The 13,697-nt window shown below is 43.0% G+C and overlaps 2 protein-coding genes across 2 annotated transcripts; both read right to left on the bottom strand.

Moving 5' to 3' along the window:
• On the bottom strand, positions 1-1,793 carry LOC306693975 (P2Y purinoceptor 1-like). Its single transcript, XM_079156665.1, has one exon. The coding sequence runs from the start codon at positions 1,702-1,704 to the stop codon at positions 670-672; it is 1,035 nt and encodes a 344-aa protein (XP_079012791.1). The 5' UTR covers positions 1,705-1,793; the 3' UTR covers positions 1-669.
• Positions 1,794-5,390: 3,597 nt separating this feature from the next.
• On the bottom strand, positions 5,391-13,259 carry LOC306715796 (CCN family member 5-like; the record flags this gene model as incomplete). Its single annotated transcript, XM_079186272.1, has 5 exons — positions 5,391-5,672; positions 6,746-6,978; positions 8,833-9,081; positions 11,075-11,291; positions 13,203-13,259. 5 exons carry the CDS (start codon positions 13,257-13,259, stop codon positions 5,391-5,393), a joined length of 1,038 nt encoding a protein of 345 aa, XP_079042398.1.
• Positions 13,260-13,697: the final 438 nt, after the last annotated feature.

Here is a 13,697-nt window from a genome sequence, read left to right as displayed (position 1 = left end):
AATGAGTACTTTAATTTGTGGTGTTTAAGTACATTTTGTTGACGACCAAAAGTACATTTTGTTGATAACACTTCTGTACTTACATTGAAGTAAGACTTTTACTTTTTGTTACAGCGTGGTATTTGTACTTTCACTGTGAATATTTCTTACATCATCGTTGCAGTTCCTTATTAAATCCACGTCTATTGTCTTATAATAAAAGAGCTGAGGGAACAGTTACACGTGGCTCTTCTCAAAAGTCTCAGTTCCATAAACCAGGGGGAATGTCAAAAGCTTCACCTGTAACAGTGCAAAGGTAAAGTATAGTGCAATATGTCTGGAGTTACAAACAAGTGCTGAAGCGCAGCACGTGACCGGGACTTCCTCTGCACAAAGCAATCACAGGATACAGCAACACATTAAAATAGTGCAAAACATGAACAGCACCTCGGTACAATAGTGACAAGACATGAGATGTAAACATGAGCTCCAGCTGCAAATAACAACATCTGTCTTTATAACGGGCAGCAGACGCAGAGTGCTGACACCTTGGTGACCCGATGATTTACGGCAGATAGTAGGCTTTATGTCCTGCTCATCATCGGCCATCATTGTACTGTGTTCCCGGCAATGTGGGAGTTCTGGCGGTGCACGATAACAGTATACCTTGGGTGAACCCGATTGTGCGTCTCATCCTTGCATCAGCTCGGAGTTATTAACGCGAGTATCCGACGGCGAATCCGGGTCTGCTTCCATCGGTTTGCGGTAGAGGACGGCTCCTGTCAGGCCGGCCAGAGACCGCCGGGCCCGCCCGCTGAGGTGATGGAGCTTCATGAGGAACTCGTCGTTACCGACGATGTAAATGAGCGGGTTTAAGGCGCTGTTCAGACTCGCCAGGCATCTACCCACCTGATGCGCGATGTAGATGCCACGGAAGCTCGCGCGGCAATCCCCATTTTCTTTCATAATCCTGGTCATCAGGTTGGCGTTTCGAAACACGTGGTAGGGAATGAAGCAGACGGAGAAGAGGATCACCAGAATCACGACCAGCTTCAAGCACCGCTGCTTCAGCAGCGGGTTGACGTTGGCGTTCGTGGCGAGAACCGCGACGACGTGCCCGTAACAGACCAGGATGATGACCAATGGCACGACGAACCCCGTGACGGTCCAGACGATGCTGTACGGCAGGTAGCCTCGGATCTGCTCGTTCGAAGTGGTGTCGTAACAGGAGTTCGGATCCCCACCGTTCTTGTCGAAGAACATATCGGGCAGGATCTGGATGATGACGAACAGCCAGACCAGGGCGCTGACGGCCAGCGAGTGGCGGCTGGTGATTTTCCCCATCACCCACATGGGGTGCACGATGCCCAGGTACCTGTAGACGCTGATGCACGTGAGGAAGCCGATGCTGCCGTACAGGTTGAGGTTGAAGCAGAAGCGCGTCACCTTGCAGAAAATATCTCCGAACAGCCATTTGCTGTTGCACGCGTAGTATTGTACGAGGAAGGGCAGGGTGGCCAGGTATAGCAGGTCCGCCACCCCCAGGTTCAGCATGAAGACGTTGATGCTCCCGATTTTGCGCCAGCTGGCGCACACGCTCCGGAGCCCCCAGATGTTGGACAGCGTCCCGACGACGAACACGGTAACGAAGACGGGCGGCAGTAAGGCGTGCGTTAACTTCAGGTTGATGCTCCCGCAGGCTCCATGCGTGACATTTCCAGACATGTCTGCTTTTTTAAATCTCTCGTTCGTTTAACTTATCCACAAACCAGACCACACATCTCCTCTGGGTACTACGTGTGCGTCGCGCAAAGTTATACTGGAAGGGAATGCGAAAGCAACATACGCCCGCCCACTTCCGAGTCTGCGGAGGCGGCTGAGATACACACCGAGAGCCACGCGGCACGCATGGAAATGGGAAAAAAGCAAAACAAATCACACCTCAGCTATTTACCAAGAACACACCACACATCCTGCGAAATCATTTACATCATCTCTGCCTGTCACGACAGCCTGCACGCGCAACTAACTGTCGTTTAGTCAAATAACTTAGATATCAAAGCTCCTTGAGATGTGGCCCTGTCTGTTGAATCAGTCACACACTCCCTCCCTCTTGTCAAACACGTTTATGTAATAACTTTTCACACCAGGTGGATTGTGTGCCAAGGTTTCAATCAAATGTAGATAACCAGATGCCATTGTGCTATTCATACTAGTCATAAAACCATCAAGTCAGTTTTATTGAACATTTTTTCATCAGCATTTAGCAATGTGTTCTTGATTAAACAGACATGTCTCTTAATGACTGCAGCTTTGTTTCGAAGTCAAAACAGATCTTTTAGAAAGAAATTACCTCTTGCACCCGAGATCCCCTTTAAAGGGGGATCAGAGTACACACATGTAGGTACAAATCACTTCTGAGAACAAATAAAATGATATTTTTTAAAAACCTACATGACAAAGAAATTTTGATAAAATGGACCATGTAACCTGTTTTAATCACTCAAAAACATATATATAGACAAAGTACTTCAAGATACTACAAGTACTACTACAATTTCACCTATTTCTCGCCAGGAGAAGGCAAGCAATATTCACCGTTACCGATCCCAGCTGCGATCTACGGCACTTTCACACACACACACCGCATATCCAAGAGCACGAGGACAAGACACTGAATCGAACCATAGCTTCAGAATTCTTCTACTTCAAACCATTACAAAGTTACAATTATTCTCCCTCGGATCAACACACAGTGCATTATCATAAATATTGAAACGCTTCATACCCTTTAGATGTTTTTTCTGGAAGACAATCGCCCCGAAATGGTTTTAATCCTTTCCTCTATTTGCAGTAGCTCTCTGTCCTTCGTTCTTCGAAAAAACGAATTCTTTACAAGCTTCTATGACGAATGAGTAATAATTTCAGTTTCGGCCAATGGGTTTGACCCATGGGGGCGGATCACGGTTTTCGATTATTTTATTGGCTTAAAATTCAGTCAAACAACTCAAAGAACGTATCATTACACTGCCCAGACTCTTCCGGGTTCAGAACTGTGTCATATGCGCAAATCGGCCAATCACAGACTTTGGTAAGGATCAATTGCATTCCGTAAAACTGAAATTCAGACGAAGATGAGCCATGTTGTACAGGTTTTCATATGGCCCATAGGCTCTCAAGATGATGCCAAACTGCTGTATTAGATAGATTGAACACTATTAGTGATAAAAGAAGTGAAATATATAGTTATATAGTATACAAAAGTACAATGAAACAGCTATATGTGCTGCTTCCAAAATCAGAATTGACGTTGGCTGACCTCAGCTGACCTGCACACCGGCCTTGATTTCTCAGGCATACTTCACTTTATCAAAGCCAATTCTTTTTTTAAAAGAACTGCTGACGTGTTGTGATATGATTTGGGAGAGTTTAGGCCTTCGTCTGCATCATTTCAAATCAATAAAAGTGCTTTTTAGGCGGAAACAAAAAGTGAACCTGAAAATGTTCTATTTGAGCTGTGTGTAACATTCGGCCAGCATTTACCAGTAACATATACAATGATATGTACACATATTAACAAAGCTCACATTTATTTGTGTTATTATGCCATTTAAATTATTCAAATAGACCTTGTAGTTAGAGATTTACACTCTCTTGAGTATGGGTATGACATTTTCGAGCAGAGGTCTCAAAATAGGCTTAGGGTTTACCGTTAAGAATCCATCCTCACATTTGCAAACAAACACTGCACAGAACAAACCCAGGTTTGAGAGAGTGCACTCAGATATGTGAATCTGTATAATTTAAAGAGCCGGTGTAGGATTTAATGGCATCTAGTGGAGAGGCATTTCAACCAACTGAACACCCCTCTGGTCACCCCTTTCTTTCCAAGCCTGATGGAGAACTATGGTGGCCTTCAGGTAATGTAAAAACACATAAGTCCCTCTCTAGAGCCAGTGTTTAGTTTGTCCGTTCTGTGCTCCTCTAGAAACATGGGGGAAGACCAGCTCCCTCTGCAGATATGAAGGGCTCATTCTAAGTTTACGAAAACACAACGATTCTTTTTTCAGACGATTATTGTGAAAACATAGTTATCATCCCGAAATGATATAAGGACCCTTTCAAATATGTATGTGTGTAATGGGTCCAGTTTGATAGAACTCTATTATTACCACCCCTCCTCTAAAATCAGTGTGTTATCTGTACATTTTGTCCAACCGTTGGCTCACTCAAATTTGCAGATGTTGGCTCTGAGACAACCCTGACTGATGGCAGTGGACGTGTGTTCATGCTTGTAGACGACCAATGAGAACATTTTTATGGTGGCTGCTTTATGCAAATTCAGTGTCAATCTGTCTACGTTCAAAGAAATAACAGCATTTAATGCACAATCTGAAGGATGCCGTCATGACATCCAAACTGATAATCCATACATTTTTCCTGTGTAATTATGAATTATGATTTACGAATCAAATCTGTGTGCCATTAAACATGCAATTTAATTACAGCTGAACTTTAAAGGTACAGTGTGTAAGATGTAACCACATGTTCCAAACAAACGGGGGAGCAATTCATCTCTATTACTTGGTTCATACAATCTAAATTTACAGAAAAAGCCAAATACTAACCAACAGCAGGGCAAGAAAACACAAACGTCAACCAAACTGCTGAAACGTATCGGAATAACACTGCTATCTTCTAATCTTCACGTGTGGGGTCGGCCTACAGTTTACATTAGCCATCTATGTGTTTACTGGGACACTATCTTACAGTCATTCGATTTTCTTTTCAGAAACAGGTATTAAAAAAAAACAGTGGTTATTTGATTTAGATTTTAAAATACAAAAATTCATGAAATTTTTTTTTTTTCATGGTCAAAAAGTGATGGGACAAACCGGGCCGGGGCTAGCTGGCTAGCATGCTCATTTCAGTACATTTCCCTGCAACACAACACACAGTCATCTTCGACATCAACACTGTAACGGCTTTACACTCATTTCAGGACGTTGTAAACAAAAATTCTGGCTATTTCTTACATATTGCACCTTTAAAGCAGTATTATTTTTGTACACATCCAGCAGACACGAGCATTCACTTGAAGTCGAATAGAAATGTAACAAAATGGGGCGACCTCTTTCTAGTTTTTAAATCTAGGTCCAGAGAACTGCATAAATCTTACTTACATACATTACAGTACATGCTTTTAAATCTCAGAGCCCATTTACAAAACTCTGTACTTGCTGGATTTATTCTGATACTCTACTATTACTACAACAGCTATTGTCGATTGCCAAGTTTCCCATCCTGGTTGTAATATTTCCATAAATTTCATCTATCATGTGTGTACATTTGGTCACTTTCCTCACAGACGGGTCCCGCCCATCTCTCTTGTAGCTGGATGCACATGCAGCTCACGGCCAGGGCAGGACACTGCGGGCAGCTGTGGACTGGCGGCAGTTGGAGATGCTGCAGGAGCAGGACTCGATCATCATCACCTGCTGCTGGGTGAGCCTGTTTTGAGGGCAACGGAAAACCATCCGCATTGTCCTGGTGTGGGAGGGGCTGCAGCAGCGTCCCTCCGGACAGGTCAAGGCACAGAACCTGGGACGGTAGGCTCTGGTGCTCCAGCAGCCCTGCTGTTCTAGCTGAATGGACAGAGGTGAATTGTAGCTGCTCTCGCACACCCCCGAACCCTGAAATACACAGTGACAGGAAACATTGTAGTAATTATGTGGTTACTCTTGTTACATATTCAGCGATGTGTATAATTCTAGATTTCTACGTCTTTTTATATCTGACTTGAGACTTTTCTTACCTTGCATTACAGCACAATATTTGCAACATGAAATGTAATGTATCGGTAAGGAGAGTGTACTCCATAATGTCATTTTTCATGAGTGGTGTTGTGACCAAGCCTCACTACAAGCGACACAGCAACAGACAGTTGCCACCAGCTTTGGGATATAGTTATAAACCAAACCTCTGGTAAAAATTATAAGTTTTAACATGGAGTTGTTCTACAGGAAAAAAAAGGCTAACTGCTAGCTTGTCAGAGAAGATGCCCTTTTGCTTTTTGCTTCCTGTGTGTATTGTTAGGAGAGGGCGGTACCTGATCAAGAACAGGCTTTCAGGATTTTAAACATATTTCTGAGAGGATTGCCAAACATCAAAACAAGAGGACGAAGCGGTAAATTCGGGCTTGCTCTGCAGAGCAAACTTAGCTACCCAAAGCGCATACAGGATTATCACCTGTTAAACAGTGTGGGAAATGTGAGCTAGCACATTATGTGAAAATGTACAGTACCTAAAACCACAGTCCAAATATCCACTGTGGAAAAGATCGACTGAGAACAACTCTGTGTCATTACAAGTGACATTATAAAATGATAGCGTCTCTGGAGGAAATGCCACTGTGGTATAAAAAGAAATTGGAAAACAACATTTTAAACAGAAAGGACATAAATAACATTTTAAAACACTGATAAGGAAATAAAGTTTTATAATAGTGACGTAAGTCATTCTAGTAGCCTATAGTTTTGGATTCTTTTACATGTTTTGTTTTGTTTACAGTATTTTCAGAGGATTTTGTATGTAATATCTTTATTTATATGATATTGAGTTCTATATAGTTCAAGATCAAATCATGTGGCTCAAAATGGAAAAGCAGAACATCACTCAAAGCATTTGTAAATGGTATACACGTTCTTGTGATTGATCCCTGGACCTGTGACTGTAACTGATTAATGTGTGTCAATTATGCACTGACCGGCTGTAGCGTTCGGATGCCCGGCATCAGAGTCTGGCAGGGCCTGACCTGGCACAGTCTGGTCTCAGTCTGCAGGCGGCAAGCCCAGTTCCTGTTTGTGTTGCGAGTGGATACACCTGGGCCACAGCTGTGGGAGCAGGGGCTCCAGTCTGAGGTCCACTCGATACAGTTGGAGATGGAGCCAAACGACGGGCCAGACAGCCTGTGCCCGTAGTCCTGACGCGTCTGCTCGGCTGGAAAGAAACCCAGAAAAAGAAAATATTCACTCTCTGCACCAAGCTTCAAGTTGTTTAAAGTGGAAAGCTTTGATGAGAGCTGCAGCACATATGCAAGTCTGGAATGTTGTAAACTGCTGCAAGGGCGAGGTCGGTTTCCTAAGAATAGCGCTCACAGATGTTTCACACAGATGTTTGATCGTCCTGACACCTCTTTGGTATTAAAATCTGTTTATTTCGCCACAACCCAAAAGTGACCGTATACATTCTGGTATTGACTGTGTCTAAACACCTGCTCACCTGAATTTAAAAGATGCCCCACAGGAACCAGCTGAAAATCCCCCAATTGACCCTTACCTGAGCGTCAATTGGGTGACCTAAACCCCAGACCTAAACCCCAGAAGTGGTAACGTTAGGTAATGATGTGCTAAGGTGTCAGACCCTGGTTGGAGCCGGCCGATGCTATGCTATGATTGGCTAATCCAGTGCTTCTCAAACTTTTTCTGTCACGGCCCACTTTGGAGGAAGAAAAATGTTCATGCCCCACCGCCCCAACAACATGGTAACAAAATGCTCCATGTTGAATTGTTATTGAAATAACAACATTTTGTGACTCCTCCATCTGTGCTTCTTCAAATAATAGAATAAAGAAAATTGCAATCACGTTCAAGTAAACCAGATTGCTCCATCAGACAAAAACAAATACATTGTGCAATCACTTTGTTAGAACAATGCAAATAAAGTCTGTGCAAAAAAGAACTAATATTTGGCAAAAAATAGCTTATTGTGGCTGCAATTAACCTGTTTTGCACTGAATATCTTTTCAAGATGATAACAATAACGTGCAACCTGTGAAAAACTAAACAACATGAGTGCAGAACATTAAGTGATAAGACATTTACTTTAAGCAAAAAACTAATTTATTATTCAGTTAATAGCCCAGCTCCTTCACATCTCAGCCCTGCGTCAAGCTGCGCTGCACTAACAGCCTCCTCTCCCTGAAGCTCTTTGACCTCATCATCTCATCAGTATCTGGGCCTTTCATTCTACTTTGAGTTAAAACAAACAACCTGCAACCAGATCCGCCGGTGTTCCGGTTTAACGTTAACGAGTGACCGCGTGAACTGAACCGGAACACGGGGGGGGCTGCATGTTTCATCACGTTACGTTTTTTCAACCTAAATCGCGATAATGATGAACGTTAACAGCCCACAGAGTTCCGCATGCGGTGGACGTTAACTTAACCCAGCAAGTCTGAACTGTAACGGAACATAAGGGAACTTAAACTGTAACGGAGGGAAAGACGCTGTAGACATCTTAACGCTGATTGGCCAAGACTCCACACGACTGTGAAGATCACCACATCACCTTTTCTCCTCGTCTCACTCCAATCTGAGAAACGCTGGCTGGCCAGTTGACCCCCCCCCCCCCCAAAAAAAACAACCTCTACTCTATGGATCTACACGATTCACGTGGATGATATATTTTGATTCAAAACGGGGAATTTCTCCGAAAAGCGACAAGTTTGCAGGTATGAATAAAGTTCTTGAAATAAAAAAATTCTGCATTTCCCTCTGCGCCCCACCTGCAATACCGCCTGTGGGGCGAGCCCCACAGTTTGAGAATCACTGGGCTAGTCTACGCTAGAGGGTTGGGACTTAGCGAGTGGTTGATTCTTTCAGTCTTTTGCTGGGAGGGATGAGATGCACACGCCTCTGAAGTCTTCAAATAGCTATATTTGAATCATTTTACTCTTTCATATGACTCTTAATAGCCAGACTGTATAACAGCAATTACTATTCTGATCATCTAACCTCTGTTGATATGTTTCCAGCCATATTTGTTTGGTGTTGTTGATCATCACCCTATTACCTGCTGATGGATTTGAGGAAATGCTGTTGTCCGGGCCCTCACACAACCACTCTTTGCAGCAGCGCCCTGGTAGTCTCACCAGCTGAGGGTTGTGGCATGTATCAGCGGGCCTCTGCAGATCATCGCTGCACAGGGGCACGCAGGTCACCCCTCCCCCGAGGCAGTGGCAGAGTTGGGCACAATTAGGTTGAAATGCCTGTCCCTCCTCCAACCTCCTGCCATTCATCTCACAGCCCAGCTCGTTCCAACCTGATCACGGCAAAGGGAGGGGAAAGAGAAGGGAATGTGCCAAGTTTTTAGGTGAGTTATGGGAAACTTGTGCAGACAAATAACTCTCAGGAAATGTTTTGATCTCCAGTCATTATTGTAAGAACATTAGCAGGAAACTCTTTGGAATATGCAGCAGTTTAGTTGGGAATGGAGTCACTGGTCTATTAACTTGAAAGGATGCAGTGGAATCAATTACGTAAAGTACAGAGGATATGTTTCTTTTTCTTATGAATGACGGTACCAAGATTAGAAAATAGTGATAGGAGTGATTGTCTAGTAGTTGCTGTAGGCAACATCAGTACTATCAGTAGTAGTTGCAGCAGCAGTAGAAGTAGAAGTATAGTGTATGTAAGTATGCTACCAATACTTCTGTCCAGCCCAGTTGACAGAATTGTTTTTTGACATTGTACTTTTTCTGAAAATCACGGATATGTTGAATGTCGACGTGTTAGCATTCGGTCAGAGCAAGTGAGTAAGCAACGAGCGAAGTGCAGAGAAAGCAGCGTTGTATTGCGAGTGACTGTTATCGAAAGTTACGTGAGTAATAACGAGTAGAACAAGCGAGAAAGTCCACTAAATGTGTTTGGGGAAGTGATAGATGGGTCAACAAACACAGGACTTTCACCCAGGAGATCCCCATTCATGTCCCGTAAGGGTGATTGTTATTTATTCACGGTAGTTACGTTGTTACGTTTGTTACGTCACAATGTTATATTATGCTATTAAGATTGTTATGTTATTAGTTTATTATTTCAACACAAACCATGGTCTTTATTCCAACCATCACCAAGTAGTCTCATTTCCTAAACCTAACCAATCGCTTCACAACGTTAACCAAGCGTGATACTAGGCAGACATGAAACATATTTTATTGTATCAAGAAACGTACAATGCTAACATCTTTTCTGGCGACTGGGTTGTTCTTTCATAGCAGTGGTGGTATCGTTAACTGCTTGCTCAGGTTGTGCTTCAGAGATATTCAATTTGCTTTCATGTAAGACTTAAAAAAGCAGCAAATTCTCACATTTGAGGATCTTGAACTATCGAAGGTATCGGTATTGAAATTTTTACTTGAATTACATAAAACTAGGGTTGGTAATCTTGAAAAACTAGCAAGAGTACGCTAGAGTTGAAAAATGATCCAACCTAAAGACCCGGCCCAGTGTTGCCAACTGTTCTCCATTGAAAGTAGCTAACAGCACTAGTTCCAAGAGTCGGCAAGTCGGCAACACTGACTGTCTGTTTATTATTATCATAAAGAACATAAGCAACCAACATGGCTGATGTTACTCACAGCCGTCAAGCTAGCAGGTTGTGGAAGACTCGTGGTGGCGTGCAATGACTGCACAGACACAATACATGCAGGTAGGTATACAGGCAGGTAGAGAGAGAGGTTCAAATTGCTGGGGTTAAAAATGACCCCAAGGATAACAGGTGTTAGTACATTTGAAGGTAACAGGAGGGTTAAATGAATGTTGACATGTTTTATATGTCAGGTAATGAGTTGGAATAAAGTGTAAACACAGAGGTGGGTGATAATTTATACTGTATGCTTTAAAAACAGTCAAACCAGGCGGGTTTTTTTTAACACAGAGGACAACAGGTGGGATTATGTGCTGCCATTAGACAAATTCAAATGATTCAAAAACAGCATCCTCACTAAACCTTGACATATAGTCAAAAATAATATAAAGTCAAAATAATGTAATGTTTCATTGTATTTTCACTCCAAAACAGGGTATACTTTCATGTAAACAAGGTCTATTGGCCCTAAATTCCAAACTGAACGGAAATATTTGTGGTAATGGGTTGGACTGAAGTAAGACTAAAGGTGTATATGTACAGAATTAATTGACAATTTACACTATATGCTTTAAATAACAGTCAAACCAGGCGGGGTCATTTTTGACCCCAGAGGACAAAAGGTGTATGGCAATCGGGAGGACATTACAAGAGTGTATTCTGTTCGCACCCACACACTGTCCCGGCCCTCCAGGAAAGCTGGCGCTGTAGTCGCATTGCAGCCCTCGGCGGGTGTCACAGGGCAACCGGTCGGTGCAGGCCTCGCCCTCCTGCCCAGCGCACACCTGGCAGCACCCGCAGCTGTCTAACACGAGAGGAACACCAACAGGGCAGCGTGGCGTGGTGGGCGGGCACTGACATGGCCCGGCGCACGGCCGGCACCACACCTGAAGGGAGAACAACAAAACACAGCTGCTGTTTACACTTTCGCTCAGTGGCTTGCTGTGCTCTCTGTTTAAGTGGCAACTATGTGGCACAACTGGTATTACAATAATTGAGTGCCTGGAGTGGATTTGGCACCAAGACAGGTACTGACACACACACATGCCACTGAACGACTTCCTGCTGAAGAAATAGCTCCAGTAATCACGACATTGTCTCTGAAAAGACATGATCCTGTTGGCTTTTTCAAGCAGGACACACAACTTTCTCATATTTTGGGGACTTGGGTGAACTGAGTCATAAATTGAGATATCCTAAATCTGGTCTCTACATGCTATACTGATGTTCTACTGTAGGACTCAGTCATCTGTATTCCTATGCAGCTCTACACAGGTTCATACAAGTGACAGCAGCGTAAAGGGCATGAGCAGATCATGAGACATTGGGACCCTGGGCACAGACATGCAGAAGGCCCCACCACTCCTCCTACATAGGAGCAAGACACACCCATTCTATAGTTACTTAGCCTCTTTTTGTTGCTCTTATGTGTTATGGTTGTTTTTCCCCTTTTTGTCGGTCTTTTACAATTCTGTGTTCCCTTCTGGTCATTTGCAGCTTTTTGTTTTCATCTCTTTGAAGTTGTTTTGGTGTCTTTGTAAGTCTTGTTTGTGTCTCTTTGTAGTCGTTTTATGTTTCTTTGTGGTCATTTTGAGTCTCTTCCTGGTGGGTATGTGTCTCTTTGTGTGACGTTTTGTAGGTGAGGGGCCAGAGGGGCCCCTGACCCTTTAGGCCCCTGGGCCTGTGCCCGGTTGGCCTGCTCAGTTATCCATCCATGTTAAAGGGTCATGCGATTCTAAAATAAATTCATAATCACTTATATTAGTTTTGCAGGGACAGCCCCATGTAAAACCATTGGGTGCGACTTTCAGCTTGTATCATCATATCAGACATCAGCATTGTGTTAGTTCTCTTTGCTCAAACCAAAGCTTCAGAACGAGATGACGTGAAACCACGGACGGGCAAACAATCTGACTGCACGATGCCTTCTTTGAGATGAATCTTTTAACCTTTTACTATTAGTTGAGTCATAATTTGTACCTCCATGTCAAACATTTGGTTCATCCCTCATGGGATTACAAGACACCGTGCATCTGCAAATGTAGCTCCTAAACTTTGGACCAACGCCTTCCCCATTCTATCAGATCTGCTGAATCTGTGGTTTGTTATTAGCGGCTGCTGAAAACTCATCTCTATAGGTTAGCCTTTCTTAATAAACGCTCTCTGTTTGCCTCTAGTTTAGTTTTACTTTGGCTGTGTGCTTTAGTTCTTGTCTATGTACAATGCATATGTATGCGGATGTGTGCGTGTGTATGTATGCGGTTATGTATGTATGTAGGTAGCTCGGTGTATATGTATATTTGTATTTGAGTATTTATTCTATATGTGTCGCACCTTTAACTTTTAAAAAGCAATATATAAGTATTATTATTATTATTATTATATCAAGCATGAAAAATGCAACAAAATGGTCACACGTATACAAAACAAAACATCAATTATATTAAATAAAATAAATAAACTAATAAATATTAGATGCAAAAAAAAAATGAAATAAATAAAAACAAGTTGAGGAAACTAGAGTAAGTCTCCCGTCATAACTCTAACCGCTGCTGGGATTCCCCTCAGGGTACGATGATTGATAGCAGCCCTTTGCTTTCAATTGCTGCCTCCAATAATCATACTCCAGTTCATCGTGGAAACATCGGGGACATCCCCCACCCAACAGTCGTCATGATGAGGTGAGAGCACGCATTCACACACCACGCACACCACAGCGTGGTAATATCTTCAAATAACTTCTTCACAACAGACAGAAGGTCTTCTCATTTTACAGAGAGGATATTAATATGTCTCACCTGGGTGATGATACACAACAGCAAAGAGCACAGCAGCCGGGTGTCTCTTCTGTCCATCTTCCTCACCTCTGCCTCTTGAGCTCCTTCTTTTTTGTCCAGTCTCCCTCCCTTCTTCTTCTCCTCCTCCTCCTCCTCCTCCTCTGGACAAGAGTGTAGATGTGTTTATTAAAGGTGCCTGCCTTTGTTCCTTTATACAGTCCAGGTTCTGATGTCACAGGCGGTGGACTGCAAAGTAAATAGTCACTGGAGAAGAATCCAAACTCCCAGGCCTATCTTAAAGCTATAAGATAGGCCTTATTAAAGCTGCCACAATCCATTTATGAACACCAGATAATGATTGTTTTGTAATTGACTCGATGCCATTGTAAATGAGGATCAACCTTTAGTGATCTCATATAAATAAAGGTTGAATGAATAACTGTCTCCTTGATGGTAAATAGGCAGCTGTGTGTATTTGAATGTCAGATTTCCCTGATCTACATAGTACCCACAAAA

The sequence above is a fragment of the Pholis gunnellus genome, assembly GCF_910591455.1.
Source record: "Pholis gunnellus genome assembly, chromosome: 3".
Classification (NCBI taxonomy): domain Eukaryota; kingdom Metazoa; phylum Chordata; class Actinopteri; order Perciformes; family Pholidae; genus Pholis; species Pholis gunnellus.
Note: the sequence above shows the minus strand (reverse complement) of the source record. Positions and strands in the feature narration are given on the sequence as shown.

Bases quoted from the DNA above. Each gene is read 5' to 3' on its own strand.
- LOC306693975 (XM_079156665.1), bottom strand. From the start codon at position 1,704: ATGTCTGGAAATGTCACGCATGGAGCCTGCGGGAGCATCAACCTGAAG.